Below are 22,518 nucleotides of genomic sequence, written 5' to 3' on the forward strand. Positions count from 1 at the left end.
TAGGATATTCGTAATTGTTGAATAATTCTCTACACAAGTAGAATGAAACCTTGCAGAGGGTTTCTGTGGAGCAATCGCAAGTAAAAACAACACTAGAAAGTGAACCTTGCGATAAGAGTTCAACTACTAGGATTGACCTAAATTCACAAATATAAAGCATTCGACCAAATTACACTTAGAGTGCGCTACTTCTAGGTGGTTAAGATGAATAAAATCTGGCATTCGAGCGCTTCGGTGTCCAGTGACTTAAGGAATTTTGAGGATAGCACTGCGCTAGCTGCTTTCCTACGGTTGGTAATAATCTGTGATTTACAAAGAATAGATGGATATGCTACTTTGATAAATGTTTAGTAACGAAGAAGGATTTCCTGATAATATTTCTTTCCATTACTTGAAATCTTTATTAGTATTATTGGTTCATTATTTATTTAGCTTTAAAATCTAAAACAAAATCCTCCATTGTGACATTTTTACAACTAAATCTCCCCGCTCTTCGTGGGAACGAACTTTACTTCCATTAAATTATTTATTAGTTGAGTGTATATAAAATCACTAATTTGATTGCACTTATGACATACATCAAATTTTGTCGCCGCTGCCGGGGAGCAGTCGATAGATTTAGTTGTTTTCTTTAAGTTTTTATTTTTGTTTTTAGATTTTCATTTTAGTTTTTAACTTTGTTTTCTATATTTTTTTTCTTTTGTTTTTTCTTTGTTTTAGGTAGTTAATCTCTGGCATCATAGGATTGGAATTACCCGAGGTGCGGAATTCAAACCCGTAAAGGAACGGTACTTCAAGCCCGTAAGCAGTCGCAACAAGAACCCTCTACATAAGAGAAGGTTAATACAGACAACGAGAGAGATACTCCACCTCCAGAGAGGAAGTTAGGAGAATTGACATATCCATGCTTACATTCGCAACCACTGTGTAGTACAATCACTAACCTGGTGGAGCTGAAGTCGAACCTACTTTACGATCTACCAAAGTTCAAGGGACATCCAGTTGAAAATACAAATCGACATCTTCAATAGTTCCAGAAAACGATGACAATTTTGAGGCATGCAACCGTAGACAGAGATGTGGCTATGCTACAAGCCTTCCCGTTCTCATTGACAGACTTAGCAGAAGAATGGTTGTATTATCTTCCGCCGGGGAGTATTACAACATGGACCGAGATGAAGAAGCTATTTCTGGAGAAGTATTTTTCTGCTTCCAAAGCAGCATCTGTTCGTAAGGACATTAATGGCATTCTACTGATGTCTGGGGAGTCTCTATATGAATATTTGGAGAGATATAAGAGGTTGGTGGCAAGCTGCCCACACTATGTACCATGAATCTCAGAGAGGGTTCTGACTTCAAACTTAGCATGATACATCATCGAAATCGATAAATATGAAGCTCAGTGTCGATTCGAACTTCAAATTTGGTATAACGACAAACAAATTATGAACCAGAAGCTCCGGGAGGGTTCTGACTTTAAACTTAGCATGATACATCATCGAAATCGATAAATATGAAGCTCAATATCGATTCGAACTTCAAATTCGGTATAACAACAAACAAACTATGAACCATGGACCTCCGGGAGGGTTCTGACTTCAAACTTAGCATGATACATCATCGAAATCGATAAATATGAAGCTTTGCATCGATTCAAACTTCAAATATGGTATAACGACATATAAACTATGAACCTAGAAGCTCGGGGAGAGTTATGACTTCAAACTTAGCATGATACTTCATCGAAATTAATAAATATGAAGCTCAGTGTTGATTCGAACTTCAAATGTGCTATAACGACATGCAAACTATGAATCAATAAGCTCCGGGAGGGTTCTGACTTCAAATTTAGCATGATACATTATCAAAATCGATAAATATGAAACATAGTGTCCATTCGAGCTTCAAATTTGGTATAACGACAAACAAATTATGAACCATGAAGTTTCGGGAGGGTTTTGACTTCAAACTTAGATGATACATCATAGAAATCGATAAATATGAAGCTCAGTGTCGATTCGAACTTCAAATTCGGTATTACGACAAACTATGTACCGTGAAGCTCCGGGAGGGTTCTGATTTCAAACTTAACATGATACGTCATCGAAATCGATAAATATGAAGCTCAGTGTCGATTTGAACTTCAAATTCGGTATAACAACAAACAAACTATGAACCATGGACATCCGGGAGGGTTCTGCCTTCAAACTTCGCATGATACATCATCGAAATCGATAAATATGAAGCTTTATGTCGATTCAAACTTCAAATGTGGTATAACGGCATACACTATGAACCTGGAAGCTCTGGGAGAGTTCTGACTTCAAACTTAGCATGACACATCATCAAAATTGATAAATATGAAGCTCAGTGTCAATTCGAACTTCAAATGTGGTATAGCAACATACAAACTAGTAAGTTTATGCCAAAAATAGTTTTATGCTCGAGATAGTTTTATCAGAACGGATATTTCTACCAAAATAGTTTTATGCCCAAAATAGTTTAATTAGAACTTCAAATGCTTATGCCAAAAATAGTTTTATCAGAATGGATATTTCTACCCAATCATAAAAAGCTTAAATTACTAGAATTTAGTGTTTATGCCCAAAATTGTTTTTAGCAGAATAGAGAAACATTTAGCATAAGTGCATACTAAAATAGTTTTTAGCAGAATATAATATTTTTTTTAAAAAGTGAATAAAAATTTAGCTGAAGTGCATAAAATTTAGCACCTTTATTAAAGGTTGCGAAAGGGGTTTTAGAAAATCTTACATCATAACTATCAATTTCAATCTCTAACCGTCCATTTAATTATTTTTTTTCTCTCCTTATCTTATCCTTATCCATTTCATAAACTCTCCTCCACTTTTGTTTTTTACAGGAAAGGCTTCGCGTTGTTTACGGCTCAATCACCTGGGCCTCATTTTTGAACATGAAATTTTATTTGTACAACTCTTGTAAAGGTTGTCAAATATTAACATAAATGTTAGCACAAAAAAGGACCACAAAAACAGTATTATGATAGTGTAGGCATGGTTGATGGTATGGACTTGCATGCAAGAGACTGAGGATAAAATCAGCCCAACTTCATTTTCCAACATCCTATATTTTTACTTTAAAACTCTTATAACAGTTGTTGTTGTCCATTTTCATTAAAATAAAAGCACAAAAAACCCAAACTTATGAAGTGTGAAGATGTAACATGGAGTAGGTTCATGTTCAAAACTTATGAAGTGTGAAGATGTAACATAGAGTAGGTTCATGTTCGAATTCCCACGACACTATTTTTTATCATCATATTTTCTTTTCCTTCAACAACTTTTGCGTAAAGTTGTGATAGGCTTATTAACTACATTTTCGGAAAAAGGTTGTTAAAGATAAAATGTTCTCACAACTATTTTTTCTCAAAGAGTTGTCACTTGTTTTCTTGTGGAAACCCTTTGTCCCTAAGGGAATTGGTAGTGATGCCATTCTACAACTCTTCCTTTAGAAAAAGTTGTAAAACATGAGACGTTCTACGACTTTTAGCAAAGAGTTGTAAAACCACAGTTATAGATGTATATTTTTCCTGTAGTGATACTAAATGATTCTAAGAAAAAAAGACATAATTAAGATTATAGATCTTTGTATTATTAGAGCAAAGTTGAAAGGCTGTATTTCTATGACGGAGTCGTAATAAAATTAAGATGTTTATTATCAGTCAGAAAAATTACCTGTAATATTGGGTCTGCGAGATGTCTTAAGAAGCTTTGTTTTGGTGATTGTATTTCTGCAATCGCAACTTCATATTTCAGATTTATAGATTGTAAACTCTAGATTTCCCAAAAGAATAAGAGACACGAAAGATTCTCTTTTGGCGCGGAAAAGAAAAATTCTGTGGGAATTTCTGGTATTAGATATTTCGTATTCGGAAATGTCAAATAAAAATACTACCATTTCCATAAAAATAGGATATTTAACTTTAGTTAAATACCCAGTTTGGTGACATCATATCTCAATTATCTAGTGAGTCTTCTTGGGTTGCGAATTCAATTTAGGGATTGGGATATAATTCTAATTTTTAAAAAAGTTAGGGATTGGGATATAATTCTAATTTTTAAAAAGTCAAAAGACATATCTCTAGAAGCAAAACTAATTTAGGGATGTATCTTCAAATTCCCAAGATTCTACTCATTTTTGTATATAAAACCAAAACCCGAATTTTTCGTGTACATTTGTCAAACATAATTAAACTGAGAAAGAAGAAAGAAGACTTTTTTGTTTCTCTGTGTACCTGAATTCTCAACGACTTAAAAATGGAAACTCAACAAGAACAGTTAACAACTCCTCTCCGTAAGTTCCATTTCTCACAATCTTTCAATTAAATTCTTATTTCTCTCATTGCAAATTTACTAATCTCTCTCTGTTAATATATATCTATGTACAGTTACAGGAGGAGGAGTTATTAAAGGACATGATAACATTCCATCAACTTCATTAATATCATCGGAAATTATGGATGATGAAGAAGAAAATTCGCCAGTAAAACAAGTAGCATTAACCGTACCAATAACAGATGATCCAAACTTACCAGTTTTAACGTTTAGAATGTGGGTTTTAGGAACACTTTCTTGTATTCTTCTTTCATTTTTAAATCAGTTTTTTTGGTATAGAAAAGAACCATTATCAATTACAGCAATATCAGCTCAAATTGCTGTTGTTCCACCAAGTCACTTAATGGCATCAACCATTACTGATCGTATTTTCTTTAAAGGTACTCGTTACGGATTTACATTAAACCCAGGTCCATTCAATGTAAAAGAACATGTTCTGATCACGATATTTGCCAATTCTGGTGCTGGTACTGTATATGCTATACATATTGTTAGTGCTGTCAAGATTTTTTACAGAGAAAGAATCACTTTCTTTGTTTCATTGATCGTAGTCATTACTACCCAAGTTAGTACTTTTATCCTTCATTTGACATAAGAGATCTCTTCTTCTTTCATTTTGCGTATATTTCATTCTTTCTATCTTTTTTTTTTTTTTTTTTTTTTTTTTTTTTTTTTTTTTTTTTTTTTTTTTTTTTTTTTTTTTTTTTTTTTTTTTTTTTTTTTTTGATCGTTTGATGGATTTTTTCTTTTCTATCTATTTTTGGGGATCGGTTGACTCTTAGGTACTGGGGTTTGGTTGGGCTGGAATTTTTAGAAGATATCTAGTTGAGCCAGCTGAGATGTGGTGGCCGGCAAATCTTGTTCAGGTCTCTTTATTTCGGTATGTATATACTATATATATGCCAATTATGCACAAATAATCTTTTGAGAGGTCCGCATACGGCATACAGGCTCTTCTGCACCTGGCTTATACTTGCTTGTTTGAAGTTCTCAAGTTTAGTAATGAAAAAAAATACCCATGCTTATGTATTAGGATAGTCGGGAAAATATAGGCATGCTTAAAATATTTAACGTGTTGCAACGATGGGACTGTGAAAGTCGACGTGATAAATTTTTTGTTTTAGTTTAGTTTTTGTTATTATTTTAAGAAAATAAATAATAAGGAAATCAGATGAGGAGATTTAGTCACGCCAGCAATGAAATGTACAATATTCTGGTTGTTTTTATACTTGTTGGATTGAATCAATGCAGTGGGCAGCAGTTATTAGGGGGTATCTTGGTATTTTAGATTCTGAATTAATTATGAATCTTATTATCGGGGCTTAGAAAGTTTTGGTCTTTTGGGGGCTTTTTAGGATCACCAAACACTAATTGGGACACTCCTCGTCATATATTTCTATAAAGATTAATATGATTCCATATGATTTTAGATAATAAACTTGATTAACATTATTAATCATGATTAGCAAATCAATTAAGACTAATTCATCTTTTTAAGTTAGATGAAATCAAACAAAAAAAAACAGAGGGAAGAGAAGAAGAGGAAAAAAAATTGGGGATTTTTTTTTTGGAAATTAGTGATTTAAGCAAGACTTTTGATGAAGATGATGAGCATAATTTCATCATGATGAGGATGATGATCATAAAGAAAACCTAAAACTATTTTCTTCTCCTACTCTTTCTCATTCAAATATCATGATAAAAATTAAGATAATCATAGAAAGAAAAAACTAAGAAAACCCACCATTTACTTTTGTTGTAAATGGTTAAAAAAATCTAATTCGATGAATTTTGGGTAAAAAAAATTTGTTTCTGAAGATGTTTACGGCTGGGAGTTCTTAGATTCCTAACCGTAAATCAAGATTACGGTTGGGATAGTTTGTCAACCCAACCGAAAGTCCATATTTCGGCTTGGTTTTTCCAACCGAAAGTCCATATTTCGGCTTGGTTTTCCTAACCGAAAGATTTTTCGATTTTTTTTTCGTTTTCATAACCTAGACGAAAGTGCGGTTACGGCTAGGATAATTTGTCGACCCAACCGTAGAAACGTTAAACGGTTGGGAAATGATGGTGTTCCATGTCGTATTTTTTATTTACGGCGGGAAATAAAGAATTCCTAGCCGAAATCATTTTTCTGATTTTGTTGTTTTTAGAACCAGTTAAGGCTTGGTTTTCCCAGCCGTAATTGGAGTTTCGGCTGGATTTTGCCAGCCATAATTGATTCTGGAAACCCCAATAAATCAGAAAACTAATTTCGGCTGGGATAACCAAGCCGAAAAATGTACTTTCGGTTGGGAATCTAAGAACTCCCAGCCGTAAACACCTTCAGAAATATATATTTTTACCCGAAATTCAGGGAATCATATTTTTTAACCATTTAAAAACAAAAATAAATTGTGGGTTTTCTTAGTTTGTTCTTTTTATGATGATCACCATCTTTATATCTATGAATTTATGATAATAGTTTTGGATTTTCTTTATGATCATCGCTCTCATCGTGATGAAATTATGATTTATCACAATTTATGAAGAGAAGAGAAAGATGGGAAGAAGATAATAGATTTAGTTTGTTTTTTAATTATCTTCATCGTGATGAAATCATGATCATCATGATTTGTAAATGAGAGGAGAAGGAGAAGAAGAAGATTATAGATTTAGGATTTTTATTTTTTTAAATGAATAGTGAAATTTAGGTAAGGGTGTTTTTGACCTTTTGATATATCTTGAGTCCCCGTAACCATTTTTTACCTCCCAAAACATTTAAGCCCACAAAATGGTCAAAAGACCAAGACTTTCTAAGCCCCAATAATAGGATTCTTAATTATAGACTTTTAGGTGAAATAGTGGTGACGTGAATTGGGATCTGAGTAAGTTGTGGAAAATTCAGTTTTGTTTGGTATGGATTTAGAAGATCGGTTCGCGAGTTATAACCCCAAAGGTGTCACTATCCATTCACAAAAAACCCATCAATACAAAAGTAATACGAAAACCCCATCAAAACAAAAGTAACACAAAAACCCCAAAGAATTTGATGAAACCAATTTTGAAATTTGGGGTTTTTGTATCAATTTTTAAAAATTTGGGGGTTTTTTTATCAATTTTGTTTAAGATGAAATTTTAATGGATCCCAACATTTGAATGGGATTTTTGTACCACAACTTTGATCACCTTGGATTTTTATGACTAGTTTTGGTAGAAGATAGATTTTTTTTCTTCCAAAGAGTTGCGTTTCTGTCAATTTCAATAAGACAAGAGAGATACGTTGTTATGAAGACAACCAAGTGTGCCCCACCTTTTTATTATTTGACAGCTAATTTTGACGTTGGAACGTATGGTGTTTCAAATTACACATACTTCTTCTGTATGATCACCAAAGACATGGACACGAGGTCCCGAGTTGTCAGTACGATATTGATAGCTACTACAAAGTACAAACTTACTAGGAATTTTAATCCGAAATATGTGATCAATGCGCTTACCTTTCTTGTTCAAGATGTAACTACTAATGTTGTAACACACTGCACAGGGCTTTACATGAAAAGGAAGAGAGGGGCAAAGGCGGGTTAACGCGAACTCAGTTTTTCCTGATAGCCTTCGTATGCAGCTTCGCGTACTATGTTCTCCCTGGTTACCTCTTCCCAGTGTTGACATCCCTTTCATGGGTATGTTGGGTATTCCCGAATTCGATTCTGGCTCAACAATTAGGCTCAGGGCTTAAAGGGCTAGGACTTGGTGCAATTGGCCTTGATTGGTCATCTGTTTCATCCTATCTTGGAAGTCCGCTTGCTAGTCCATGGTTTGCCACCGCAAATATGGCTGTTGGTTTTGCTTTTATCATGTACATTGTAACTCCGATCTCATACTGGTTCAACTTTTACAATGCAAAGAATTTCCCAATATTCTCCGATGGGCTTTTCACGTCCACTGGCCAAGACTACAACATCTCGAGCATCATAGACAACAAATTCAACCTTGATGTCGCGGCATATGAAAAGAATGGACCTCTATACCTTAGCACCTTCTTTGCTATGACTTATGGAGTTGGTTTTGCTGCACTTAGTGCCACCATTGTTCATGTTGCATTGTTTCATGGAAGGTATATTTATACACTTGTTAGTTACATTATCTTCAGTTTTACTTCGGGTTAAAATAAAGGTGTATTCAAAGCATGTGCATATATTTTCACAGAGAAATATGGCAACAAAGCAAATCAGCATTCCAAGAGAAGAAAATGGATGTACATACAAGACTTATGAGCAAGTACAACCAAGTACCCGAATGGTGGTTCGTGTCCATACTCATAGCTAACATTGCTGCCACCATTTTCGCCTGCGAATACTACAATGATCAGCTTCAACTTCCATGGTGGGGTGTTTTGTTAGCTTGTGGACTTGCTATTTTCTTCACTCTTCCAATTGGTATCATCACTGCTACTACAAACCAAGTAAGATTTCCTTGATCTTCTCAACCAGATTTTGATTGTATGAGAATATGATTCACGGTTTCATGATTTCATCCTAAACAATTTCTGCCATACTACAGCTTGAGATTTCGAAATATAACCCGGAGTCCAGAATGAACCATGATGGTCATCTGATACATGAAACTGATTAGAAATGGAGGACGCTTATGATGAATTGACGGCACACTGTCACCATATTGCATTCTTGTTTTTTTTCCTAACCTTTATCTGAATTGTTTTGCTTGTTTTCTTCTTTGCTGAGTAGACACCAGGATTGAACATCATAACTGAATACATAATCGGATACCTATACCCAGGGCGGCCCGTCGCAAATATATGCTTGAAAGTATATGGGTACATCAGTATGACTCAGGCCATCACTTTTCTTCAAGATTTCAAGTTAGGCCACTACATGAAGATTCCTCCCAGAACGATGTTCATGGCACAGGTCAACTTTTCGACTTCATTTAGTTTTTGAAGATAATTGGTTCATCTTTTCCATAAATCTGGAACACCCTGGCTGCAATTATTGAAAGAGTTGTTTTCGCACGAGTCTAGTTGCTCATTTGTGCAAGAGATATTGATTTTTTGAATTAAAACTACTTCCGCTCAGGTTGTAGGTACACTCATAGCTGCACTAGTATACTTGGGCACTGCGTGGTGGCTCATGGATACAATCCCTAACATCTGTGACACCAACCTACTTCCTTCCAATAGTCCGTGGACTTGCCCAGGTGATCACGTTTTCTATGATGCGTCAGTTATATGGGGACTGATCGGACCACGAAGAATTTTTGGAGATCTTGGTACTTATGCAGCCATAAATTGGTTCTTCCTAATTGGAGCAGTTGCGCCTCTGCTAGTTTGGTTTGCACATAAGGCTTTCCCAGAGAAAAGATGGATTAGTCTCATAAATATGCCTATACTTATTGGTGCGACTGGAAATATGCCTCCAGCAACTGCAGTAAATTACATAAGTTGGATAGTTGTTGGGTTTCTATCTGGGTTTGTCGTGTTTAGGTACCGACAAAATTGGTGGCGAAGACACAACTATGTACTTTCAGGAGCCCTTGATGCTGGTCTTGCTTTCATGGGTGTGCTTTTGTATCTTTGTTTGGGAATGGAAGAGATCAGTCTCACTTGGTGGGGAAGTAATTTGGATGGGTGCCCTTTGGCTTCTTGTCCGACAGCCAAAGGAATAGTTGTCCAAGGATGCCCAGTCTTCTAATCCAGTTTGTGGCAGTCACGATGCACAAATGCTGATCTTCTCTGATCGATTTCTTTGAATCTGTAAATAATTTGCTTAGAGATCGCTATCCAAGCTTGCCATGGATTTGTATAAATATGCTTGATTACAACAGACTCTGTCAATCGCAGAGAAGTGGAGAAACATGTGAGTAGAAACTCGACCAATTTTAAAATAATACCCCGTCTTTCAGTGTGATATTTTAGATACTCTTCATTGCATGTTCAGTTGAGGACATTTTTGTGCAGAATAAAGAAACCAACTTGACTTGAACCCCGTGACTTCTAACAACTTCCAACCCTGTTTACATGAATTTTTCTTAATAAAGCAGTTATGCATTATTAAGTTTTTCGAATAGATAGGACTTTGGATTTCTCTTTCTACTTCCATTTATCTTTGAACACCTTACAAGTTACCAAACTCCAGTACCAATATTGGAGATCAAATTAATCCAAGTCGACCTCAACTGTGTTGCTCATCAGTAATGATTTACTGTTTTCTCATCTAACAAGAATACTTCTTTTTAGCCCTTCCCATGTTGAGAGTTGAGGGTCTTTATCCTGTCAGAATATCTTTGTGTGTTCTTGGGAGAAGGTTTTTACTTGCTATGTCTGGTACTTTTCAAGTTCTTCGTACGCAAACTAGGCATGCCGTAGGTACACTCTTTGATGATGATTGGGAAGGGAAAATTTGAGCTGCCTAGCTTGCTTCTCTGATGAAGTCTGCTCCCAACTGGAAACCAGGTATTTATACAGACGCACCTCTCGTTAACTGTAATACAAAACTTCGTCGGTTTGACAATTGATTGTGTGCTCGGAGAAATGTCATGTTCAGGAATTAGGTGCAGCAGTGATAGTACTGTATGATAACTGATGATTCTGTGGTGGATGCGGGAGGTTTTGAGGACCCACACGGTCTGAAGTTCGGTAGATTCGTCGGTATTCGTATAGTTCTAGCAAAGCTTGTAAACAAAATCCAATCTGTTAGACAACTTTTAAAAGAGGATCAGTAAAATTAATGGAATTGGTCTCAAACTACTGGTATTTCTATCAAACCATGATTTAACTCTTAGAGACATAAAATTACTAAGGATGACAACCCTGAAAAGTTAAATCAAGCTTTACCTTGGTGTTTCTCTAATATTTGCTCAAACAGCTCGCAGTCCAGGTATTGCATGCAAACGGCAGTTAATGTCTATATCCTGCAAGGCTACAAGAAACTTGTTTAGGATTTTTCTATCCAAACTCGTGCTGAATTAGACCACTAAATATACTTCAAAGAAACTGATGTTGCAAAATAACTCGTACAACGCAGCCCAAAAAGATAAATGGTATACTGCCTAAACTGCTAAACATGTGGTTCACCTACATATAGATCTACATTCATAGAGTAAGGAGGCCTTTTTGTGCCCTGAGGCAAGATCTAAGGTTTACAGTCTTTTAAATTTCGGTAACTTAGAGAGGTATTAATCTAACCATGGTTGGAGTAAATTCCATTTGGCAATCAGGTCAACTAAACACAAAAGAGGATTAAATATTTCTTGAAGGAGAAGAAAAGAATTCATACCAAAGCAAGCTTTACAATACAAAATAATATTGTTAAAAAATTAAAGGGGTGTAATTCCATTACTTATGTGCTTATATAAGCAGTCATACATTATTACAACCTTCACAAGGATCAGTATGAAAAAAATATCAGCTCACTGCCCTTTAAATATTTAACATGAACTGAACATCTAATCTACATTTTCGTATTTCATGCGAATCAGGCAAATACATCTAGGTGAACGCTCCTGGGAGATTAGATGATCAAACGATTGTCTAAAGTTATGCAAAGATTAATATACATACTAGTTTATTTGTTTCCTATTTCACCACGAAAAAAACAAGGTATGTGTTCACAAAATGAGAGAGAGAGAAAGAGAAAGAGAGAGAGAGAGAGAGAGAGAGAGAGAGATGATTCACACCTCTTTTAGCTTGGACGTAAAGCCTATCATAAAGGGTTTCACGGCAAATTGATTGGAATGCAGTTCTTTACACTCAGTTCCGATAGGTCTAATTATGAGAAGATGCCAAAAATATCTGCTTCGGATCCTGAGAAAGAGAGCCGTGTAGGAATTGATTTATGTGCTGCTGTTGATAGCGAAAGGTTCATAATATTGGTAACGACTAGTCCCTGCAACCTCGAGGACAACCAAACGCAAAGGTGAGAAGATCAAGTAGCAGGTCCAAAGATCAGTCTGTAATTATCTGCTAGCCACTCTGTGGTAGACGTTGGAGGCTTCTAAGACCTTCAGAATTTAAGGTTTGTTCGGTACATCTATGCAACACTTCTGCAGTTCTGCTTGAACTCCAATCTGCAAGCAATTATAAAAAAGAATGAAATTAATGGAATTTGGTCTGGAACTACTAGTTCAAACATACCATGACTAAAATGTCTAGAAAGCATACAGAATTACAAAGGGTTACAACCAAAATATATTTAAGCTATGTTTTTTACCTTGGTGCTTTTCTAATATTTGTCTCCACCATCTATAATCCTGATTATCAATGCATTTCCTTCTACAAAGAGTGATATCATTTCAGCAAGGACAGTTCTTTAGAAGGCTGATAACCCTCTAAAGCAGGATAGGAAAGAGTAAAGACACCATTAGAAAACATAACATTTCTATGATTAGCCTTGCTGAAACTAGAGAGTATAAGATCCAGTCCCCAGTGGTCTTAAGATAATGGAAGACGCAACCAGCATAATGGTTACCTGGAAAAATAATCAGAAAGTAAGATAGATGGCAAGTGAATACTAACTTCAAGAAAAGGCACATAAATTGGTTAAGACATCTGATGTTTTGGTTCAGCACAGTTTGTAGATAAGAAAACCTACATAGTTTCAAAAACCACGAAATTTTTATCATATATTTAAGGTGCTATCATTGAAAAAGTTCACACTACTATAAACAAGTACCTGCTACATTACAGCTTAAACCAGGGCTTGGCTTCACTCTATATGGTAAAGTAATTCTTGCTGAGTCTTTCAGTTTGAATTCAAAGCTGCAGCACAAACACAGTCTTCCCTACATATTCAGTCTCAAAATTTTCCGTCTGAAACCCATGTAGTATGAGAACTTTTCTTCATGCTTACCCACCATGTCGCAACTCAGCATGTTTGCCGACTAAGACCCAAGCACAGACTGACAGTGAAGACGTTGTTGTAGTCTAAAAACCCTTAGTGTCGTAAGTATCTTGCCATCCGAATTTTTGATTTTAGATCCTTTTCTTCTCTTTTGGCTCCTGAAGCACGAAGGCCCCTAAGAACAGCTCGATTTGCAGATCTGGGGACTCCAACTCCATCATTTATGCAATACAAAATGAGTTTGGATGCTAAACTGAAATTTTGGTTCTTGCAAAGACCATGAATCAATGAGGTGTAGGTAACAGAGTCCTTTACCTCCATCTCATTAAACACCTTCCATGCGGACTCCAACCTACCCTCCTTGCAGAACCTGTCAATTAAACAATTGTACGCCACCGAGTTTGTTTTCTGTCCGTCCGCCTTCATTTGCTTCAACTGCTCGACTGCCTTATCAACATACCCTGTCTTACACAGTCCGTCAATAAGAATCGCACTGGTGTATTCATCACTTTCTGAGCCTTTCTCTGAGATCAATGACATTGCATCTAAGCACTTGCCTTGTTTGCAATACAAATTAGCAATTGTATTATAAGAAACCATATCAAGCCGAATCCCGCTCTTGATCATTTGTCCAGTACAATCATTAGCCTCTTTCTTCATACCCACTTTAATAAAAGCACTAATTACAGTGCAATACGCATATGAATCGAAAGTGTAGCCATCACGCTTCATGTCCCTAAATATTTTAAACCCCTGATCAATCTTTCCGGATCTAAAGCAACATTTCATTACAGTCGTATATGTAATGACATTCGGTTTGTGACCTGATTTCTCCAGCTCCTTGAGCATGTTTCTAGCTTCATATAATCTGCCCGACTTACAAAGCCCGTTTATAAGTATATTATAAGTTATAATCGGAAGAGAAACCCCACGCCTCGGATAATTCCAAAACATTCTAAGTGCATTTGAAACATACCCATTCTCACAAAAACCGTTAATCATAGTGTTAATTGTCGCTGCACAAGGGGATAACCCATCCAAAAGGAAATTCTTGTGAACTCTGATCGCTTCTTGGGGTTGTCCAGTTTTAAAATAACAATTCATCAAAGTATTACAAGTCCATATATCAGGTAAAATACCCGTTCTCAACATTTTTGCAAACAAAAATAAAGATACTAATAAAAGACGATCTCTAGTAGCACCAGCAATTAAAGAATTAAAAGTAACAACATCTGGGGTTACTCTATCTTGTCTCAATGCATCACTGATTTCATAGAAAAAATTGTACGCAGCATCGAATCCAAGTAAACGACAATAAGCAGAAATTAGGGTATTGTAAGTAACTATATCAGGAGAATACCCAAGTTTTCTAGCATCAATTAAAGCCTTTTCAGCTTTATTTAATTCTTGAGTTTTACAAAACGATGCGATTGATATATTCAATAAACGAGTTGAGAATCTACAAACCATTCTCAATAATCAACCCTAAAGTGAATGATACATGTTACAACAAATAGTTGAAAACATTATAAAGAAAAAACATAAATGTTCAAAATTGGAACCAATTTGGTTCATAGTAGAACTTACCTAAACTCCTTTTTCTTCATTTCAATCTCTCTGTCTGTTTTACACTGCTTAAACAGTGAAACAGAGAGGTGGAAGATTTTCTTGTTAGGGTTTTTATGTTCTTTCAAATCAGAGATACTTGGAGGTTTAATTTCCGTCTTTCCGACGTTATTCCGGAATGAATAGCTATTTAGCCGGTACTATGTAAACTGGTACTAGGTCTACTGGGGTATTTGGCATAGCTTGCCACTTTTGCACCCGCTATCGGTATGGCGAAGCGGGAAACATATCTGGTTAGTGGTATATTTATCACTTTGCCAGCTATGATACTCTACCGAGTGATAGAGCTCCAAATGCTTGGTAGTCTTTACATCGTTCGTGTGGTCAACATGTGGCCGAGGATAAAAAAAATTATTGCTCGGTGCTATGATCATTGTTCATTGGTGCATTATTCAACGGTCAGAAATCCACCCCTTATAAATACTCAACTTCAAAAAAAATACGGTTAGCATCAAAAAATTTGGATCTCTCTAGAATTTCTCGATCTCTCACTCGCATTTTTCTTATGCAGAACAAAATAAACTAATCATCGACTTCCTTTCAACATGACTAGTGCTCACTTCACCAACTTCGCTAGTATTTGCTTCACTCTAGAAGAAGATGCTTCTTTTGTTCGATCCCAAATATCATTTCCAAGCGATGTAAAGTTCAATGTAACTATTTTTGATTTATGTGGCAGTGTGTTTTAAACGTTTATGACATTAGCCGATAATGAAAATTCAAGAAGAACAAATACGAGCCTTCAAACATGGATTTTCCCTTATCAATAAGGATGTAAGAAAGTATGCGGAAATTTGGTGGATGATAAAAGGGGATCCTGGATTGTCCATAGACAAACTAGTGAGTATCTTAATAGTTTTTTTTTTCTTTTTTGATGCCAACAGAAGAGGGTTTAAGCATAATGAATGCTATGAACTCTATAATAATCATGTGCAAGGATTTTAATTTTTGATTAAGTGATATACAAATGTTTTGTAATGAGATTATGTTTTTATATTAAATGTTGGTCTAATTACATCTTAATAAAATGTAAAACCAGTTTTCATTTGAACATTATTTTTAAGATAACTTTCATTAATAAAAACAGAACAATTACATTAGAAAGATTGAAATTAAATTACATTCATAAATTATAGATTCATAAATCATGTTTTATGGATCAAGAATGCTATTCAAAATAGCATAGATCGAGCCGGTTTCAGACTCACTTGGTTGTTGAGTCTCATTAGAATCGTCAAAACCTTGAAAAATGACGGGATCATTCGGGCGGAGGTAACACGATAACAATATGCAAATGGGTGACCTTGGAATGGGTAAATTGCTGATGTGGTGGAGGCAATCGGGGTATAAATTGCATAACTTCTTCAATGTTCAAGCCACCACCAGGAGTCATAGTGTCAGTTGGCAATTGGTTAAATAAATCTCCAGGAGTTGTTTCCATGTCAATGGCTTCATCTCCTGTTGATACTCAAGTATATACCACTATATTTTGAGTAACATATCTACCACTACACTGGTGTAGAACGACTTCAAAACTTTTTGACTTCTACGACTTCTCAAACTTCACTGACTACTAAACTTCACTGACTTCTAATGATTCTAGAAAACCAAGTAATCTCACTGAGCTAGCATTTGGAAATAGATATTTGCCTATTGTCTACAATGCAAACACGTTCGAGCTCCTCATAATATTCAAGGATCAAATAGGGTGTACTTGTTAACCTATTTTCATTATTTTTCATAGCATAATCTTGTAAAAAAAAAATTGACATATCCACCTTTAATCCATGGAATTTTGGTCTTCTATAATCTGGATCTACATCATTTGAGTGTACCTGAAGTTTATCTCTCCATCTTCCTTCCGACTCTCACTTTAATTTTTCAAATGGAAGTACATTTCCCTCACATGTAATTCCCGTCAATATGTACAAATCTAACAGTGTAACTCCTATTGAACAACGTATTCGTAATTAAAGATGGTTGAATAAACTGAAAACTAAATCTATAAATTGAATGACAAGAAAAAATCAAATTACCACATTCGAAATATTTGAAAATTAAAGAACGTATTTGTAGTCTTCCACCATCGTTCCAACACAACTTGAACAATCTGATTCTTATGGTTTCTAGGTTGTATAACATATAAACGTCGTCGAGGATATCTTCAGACTCTTTCTAAAATAACATGGAAAGGTACTTGAACACCGTACATAACTCAGATTACCCACCTCTTAGAGCGACTGAATGAACTCGCTCTAGATGGCTAGATATATACACAACCAGCTAGTAGTATAACATTTTGAAACTCATATATATTATTTATTTTCTCATAATTCAATCCAGTGCCTGGGGTGCTGGTTGATCTTTTGACTTTTATGTTTCTTGTATTTTTTGGTTTCAAACACATATTTGGAGAATAACTAGTTATGGAAGATTTTTGTTTAGAGGAATGCGGAAAGTGTAGCCACTTATATGAGGGACAAAGCAAATCTTTAGCGAATATTGATTATATCGAGTGATATAGTTTAAATCACTAGTGATAGTGGAGATATTGATTATGTCGAGCGATAGAGTTTTTATAGTTTAAATCGCCAGCGGTAAAAACTTTATCACTAGCGTTATAGCCAAGATCGCTCGATAGAATCTGAAAACGCGGGGGTACCAAAATACACCGCCATTTTTTTTTCTTAGGCAGTTTGTATGGACAAACTCAATAAAACTCTGAGAGTTAAACTCAATCAAGGAATAGTATCTTAGAATTATATCTCTTTATCTCTTGTGATTGAAACGTTTAAAGAACTGAATCCGTGAACCTAATTTCAAAGAGATAACTTGGACGGTACCAAAGACCAATGTCCAAGAATCAATCAAGTAGTATCCAACAAACTAGGTCGGATGTCTCTATTATGATTGATCAACGCACAACCTATGTTATTTCAATTATAAAGATAAACAATACAATACGGAAAAAGAAATAACACAGGCACCAGAAGTTTTGTTAACGAGGAAACCGAAAATGCAGAAAAACCCCGAGATCTAGCCCAGATTGGACACCAAACTGTATTAAGCCGCGACAGACACTAGCCTACTACCAATTAACTTCGGACTGGAATGTAGTTGAGCCCTAAAAGGTATCCCAGCGATTATGGTACAGTGGCGCTCCTTACGCATCTTGAATCCCAGCAGAACTCCATGCAATTGATTCCCTTAGCTGAGGTCACACCAACTAAGAGTTGCTTCAACTCAATTGAAGACTTTAAACCAAATTTGCCTCCCATAGATTAAGCATATATAATTGATTTCCTTTTACAATCAAACAGTATGATCAAAGGTGTGGAAATCGATAGAAATATAGACAAAGTCTAGCTAACCTCAAAATTCGGACTTATATAACCCGAAGTGCAGCCAAGATTATTATTCACCTCACAAGTATAAAACATGTGGAATCAACAAAGTTTGAAACGAAGATAACTTTGACGATTTCTATCTATCTTGATCAAGTGAGTTATTAAGGAAAGATAACTCAACAATCGATCAAGATACAGGATACACGAGTTATCAAGGAAAGATAACTGGACCTGGCTTCACGAGTCCCTGTGAAGACTTTGTAGTCGCTAAACCCTAAAAGGGTTAGGAAGAGGACGAATCTATATACAACTAGGACACACTAAAAAGTAGTGTCGGGATTCAAATACCCCAGTTGCTTGAAGTTCCCCTTTTATAGACTTTCAAAAGCGTAGGTTTCTTTAGGTTTAAGCTAAGATAGCTTCGGAACCAAGCAAACAATATTCACCGTTAGATGAATCTTTAAATCTGATTCATATAAACAAGATATACACTCTGGTTAGGTAAACGGTAACCGAACCGTGTATAAGGAATATGTTCAACATGGTTAGCCGAAACTAGTTGGTTTGAACTTGAAAGCTTAATCTTCATTTTCATGAACACACAAAACATTAACTCTGAGTCACAAACATGTGATCAAATAAGTCTAGTGTTTTTAGAGAATTAATCAAATGCTAATTATCTCGTAGAAATAATTTAAACGCACTTGAGAATATAATCGACGTGATTAGTATATGCACATAGTACAAATATATAGTAGTTCGCGAGTCGGTTCAGTCATAGTATGCATACCGGTTTGTAAACATTTAACCAAACCGAGTTTCGGAGTTCACGAAACTTTTTAAGTTTGTGTATCAGTTTGTAAATCTTAAGACTGTCACCGGTTCCGGATTTCACAGAACAAAAACAGCTTGCGTACCGGTTTGGGAATGATGTCGAGTTCAGGAACACATAACTGTTTTCGCATACCGGTTTGGAAACAAACCCGGTTCTGAACCGAAGCTCAAAAACGGTTTGCGTACAAGTATGCATACCGATCCGGTTCATGAGTCACACATATTTTCATATGATATACATAAGAATATATTTACCACTGATCTTTAAGTCGATATATAGCTACTCCGCTACGTGTACGCATACATGTAATACGAGTTCAGACTTATTGTAGACTAGAAATCAAGATATAATTTTGAAAACTAAAATTTGACAACAAGCTTGAGATAGCAACACTTGTGAGTTCGACCGAGAAATGCTCTAACAATCTCCTCCTTTGTCAATTTTAGTGACAAAACTATCAATACATATGGATAAAAATAAAGCATCGACAACTTCTTGAATCCAATATGTCTTGATTACCTTGGTATCTTCAACTCCTTGAACTCTTCGTAATTTCAAGCTGCAATGATTCTGAACGTGTTCAACTCAACATCGTCGTTGTTGAAGAACCGATTCCATAGCGATAACAACTTTATAAATCAAATGTTCTCAATCGTCGTTATACAGAAACATAGTATTATTTCTTTGGAGTTTGGAAGTGCAAAATGGTATGCGTACCCGTACGCGCACTGGCGTAACGAAACTTAGTCCGGCTACTTAGGCACGCTTACCTGTTTGCATACTTAAGTAGGTTATGTTCTAAAATCAGTTTGTTCATGAACTAATACATTTATATAATAAGGAATGCAATCTTTTGCAAACCGTGGCTATAATGTTCATGAAATGATTCGAGTGAATAAAAATCGATTTTGCTTCAATTATGTCTTGTATACTTCTATGAGAATATAAACAATTGAACAACTCTCTAACTAGTTTCATTTGAGTCATTTGAACTAGTTATGATAAAGATGAATAAGGTTGATATGAAAGTGATTATATGGCTAACCATTGGTTAACTATTGTTGAACCAACTAATTGTACACGTTTAGGTGCGGTTACCTTTATCTAAATGATGGTACATTTTATTTTTATATAACAAGCTAAGTTCGATCTAACGGTTGAAAGATATTAGCTTGAATCTAATCAGGTTTTCATCTAAAGGTGAATATTGAATGCTTTGTTACCAAGGTAACATTGATTGCAAACCCTAATTTGAAGACTATATAAAGGCACTCTAGAAACTGGGAAACCTAATCCCCACACCTCCTGTGTGATATTAGTTGCGACTAGAGTCAATTCTTCTTTAACCTTAGGTTTTTCACGAAACAACTGTAGGTTAATGACTTGAAGACTTCATTGGGATTGTGAAGCCAGACCCAACTATTTACTTTGTAGTTACCTTCTCTGATCTTGATGTTTTCTATCGTGATTGAGTACTACCTTCTCTAATATTTGCTCGAGATTTAATCTCCGATAGAAAAGATAAAAAGTACTCACAAACATCTTCGTATCATCGGTTGTGATTCCACAATATCTTGTTTTGTTAATCGATTAAGATTATTATGAGGTGATTGATAATACTAGGATGTTCTTCGAGAATATAAGTCTGGTTTATCAATTGGTTCCTGTTCATCTTGATTTATAATGGAACAAAACTCATAGGTTTGTCTGTGGGAGACAAATTTATCTATACAATAGACTTTTCTTTGTGAGACAGCTTTGTTTATCAACTAAGGGAATCTAGTGCGCGGTATCCGTCGTGGTTCAAGAGGCGTAAGGAACGCAACTGTACCTTGATCAGTATGAGATTGGTTAGGGATCAACTACATTCCAGTCCGAAGTTAACTTGGAGTAGGCTAGTGTCTGTAGCGGCTTAATACAGTGTGGTGTTCAAATATGGAGTAGGTCTCGGGGTTTTTCTGCATTTGCGGTTTCCTCGTTAACAAAATTTCTGGTGTTTGTGTTATTTCTTTTCCGCATTTTATTTTATTTAGTTCAATCAATTAGAGAGTACAACCTTAGGTTGTTGATTATATTGGTTGACACTTGAACATTGGTCTTTGGTACCGTTCAAGTTGTTTCACATAATAATCAGGCTCACGGATTTCTATCTGTTTGATTAGATGATTACAATGTGAAACAGAGATACAAACTCTTGGATATATTTCCATTTATTGAGTCTGACTGTCTAGTTGATTATCTTGGAATTATATTGGAGTTAGTATATACATATTTCCTAAACGAAATATTGGGTGTGGTTATTAGACCCCCGCTTTTTCAATAGCAATTAAGCACAAGTTCATTTAAGAACTCTCTCCCATTTGATGTTATTCCCAAGAGAAGAACATGAGTGACCTTGCTTTATGAAAATAAGGATTTTGTTGGGCCTTAACAAATCACATGGATTTTTATCTGAAAAACGATTTAAAATAATCTCTACACCAGTTATGGACAAAAGATAATTTTGATCGATATGACTCAACATAAGAGAATCTTACGGAGTGTGTCAAGCAGTAAAGACATAGAAGTATGATCATGAGTAGATCAATACTGTGAGAAATTTCTCAAAGAGTTTGTTTTATTTTACGTTTATAAAAAAACTATTAGAGCATAGCTAGGTTGAACCCACCAAGTGTTGGTATGTCAAGTTTGGTTGTCATATTTTAGTGAATCAAAACTCAGTTAAAGAGTCGCTTGATTATGTACTAGAGACAACTTCGTATAGGTTAGGCTAGTAAGATTAGGATAATGAGACATACAAATATTACTCGAAGACTTGAAGAATGTGAAGAAGTAACAAGCTACATGGACGACATCATCCTTCCTCTTGAGGTTGGTAATATTTTGACTTGAACTGTTTCATTCCCAACGTATCTTTCAAGTCGTGTTATATTGAAAACATAACTGCGAAGCTGTGAATGATTATACTCTAATACACATGGTGTTAAGGAATTACAATACGAAGTATAATGCTTATCTTTTGAACTTCGTATATAAGACATCGACAGAATCGTATGAATGCTATTGTGGTTATGTGTATGGGTATGGGTGAAGATTTCGTCCTAGGAAACCATGTATACATTCGTTTAAAGAAAGTACATTCATGGAATTGTTTTATGAATCGAAAGGAAAATCGCTAGGCTTATTGGTATTGTTATTCAGTGCATATCTTTGGATTACCAATATGTGTGAGTTAGTAAAACCGGTCATAACTTGTTATTTATCTTGGTAAAACTATTCACAGTGCATGAATTATGTATTGGTATGAATTTTATTAGTGTAACCGATCCTAAGTAATCACCTAAGATGGTATGATCGATATTTGTAATTGGTGTGAACGACCCTAGTAATTGGTGTAACCGATCCTAGTAATTGGTGTGACCGATCATCAAAGGTGTGTAATCGATCCTTGTAATTGGTGTAACCGGTCTTGGTAATTGGTGTAACAGATCCTGGTAACT

General features: G+C 35.4%; 2 protein-coding genes across 4 annotated transcripts; one reads left to right on the forward strand and one right to left on the reverse strand.

Annotated features, from left to right (window-relative positions):
* Positions 1-4,205: 4,205 nt before the first annotated feature.
* Positions 4,206-10,281, forward strand: LOC113301514 (oligopeptide transporter 7-like). The gene is made up of 7 exons (XM_026550285.1): positions 4,206-4,332; positions 4,427-4,938; positions 5,156-5,253; positions 7,900-8,469; positions 8,562-8,817; positions 9,101-9,283; positions 9,449-10,281. The coding sequence occupies exons 1-7, from the start codon at positions 4,296-4,298 to the stop codon at positions 10,061-10,063; spliced, it is 2,271 nt and encodes a 756-aa protein (XP_026406070.1). The 5' UTR covers positions 4,206-4,295; the 3' UTR covers positions 10,064-10,281.
* Positions 10,230-15,056, reverse strand: LOC113301516 (putative pentatricopeptide repeat-containing protein At4g17915). 3 transcript variants are annotated; one of them, XM_026550286.1, is made up of 5 exons: positions 13,043-15,056; positions 12,581-12,838; positions 12,048-12,437; positions 11,206-11,282; positions 10,230-11,042 (listed from the first exon to the last, which is right to left on the reverse strand). In XM_026550286.1, the coding sequence occupies exon 1, from the start codon at positions 14,678-14,680 to the stop codon at positions 13,304-13,306; it is 1,377 nt and encodes a 458-aa protein (XP_026406071.1). In that variant the 5' UTR covers positions 14,681-15,056; the 3' UTR covers positions 10,230-11,042; positions 11,206-11,282; positions 12,048-12,437; positions 12,581-12,838; positions 13,043-13,303. The 3 variants fall into 3 exon arrangements, with proteins under 3 accessions (XP_026406071.1, XP_026406072.1, XP_026406073.1); XM_026550287.1 differs by having other exon boundaries at positions 10,230-11,061; XM_026550288.1 differs by having other exon boundaries at positions 11,206-11,290.
* Positions 15,057-22,518: the final 7,462 nt, after the last annotated feature.

The sequence above is a fragment of the Papaver somniferum genome, chromosome 8, assembly GCF_003573695.1.
Source record: "Papaver somniferum cultivar HN1 chromosome 8, ASM357369v1, whole genome shotgun sequence".
Lineage (NCBI taxonomy): Eukaryota > Viridiplantae > Streptophyta > Magnoliopsida > Ranunculales > Papaveraceae > Papaver > Papaver somniferum.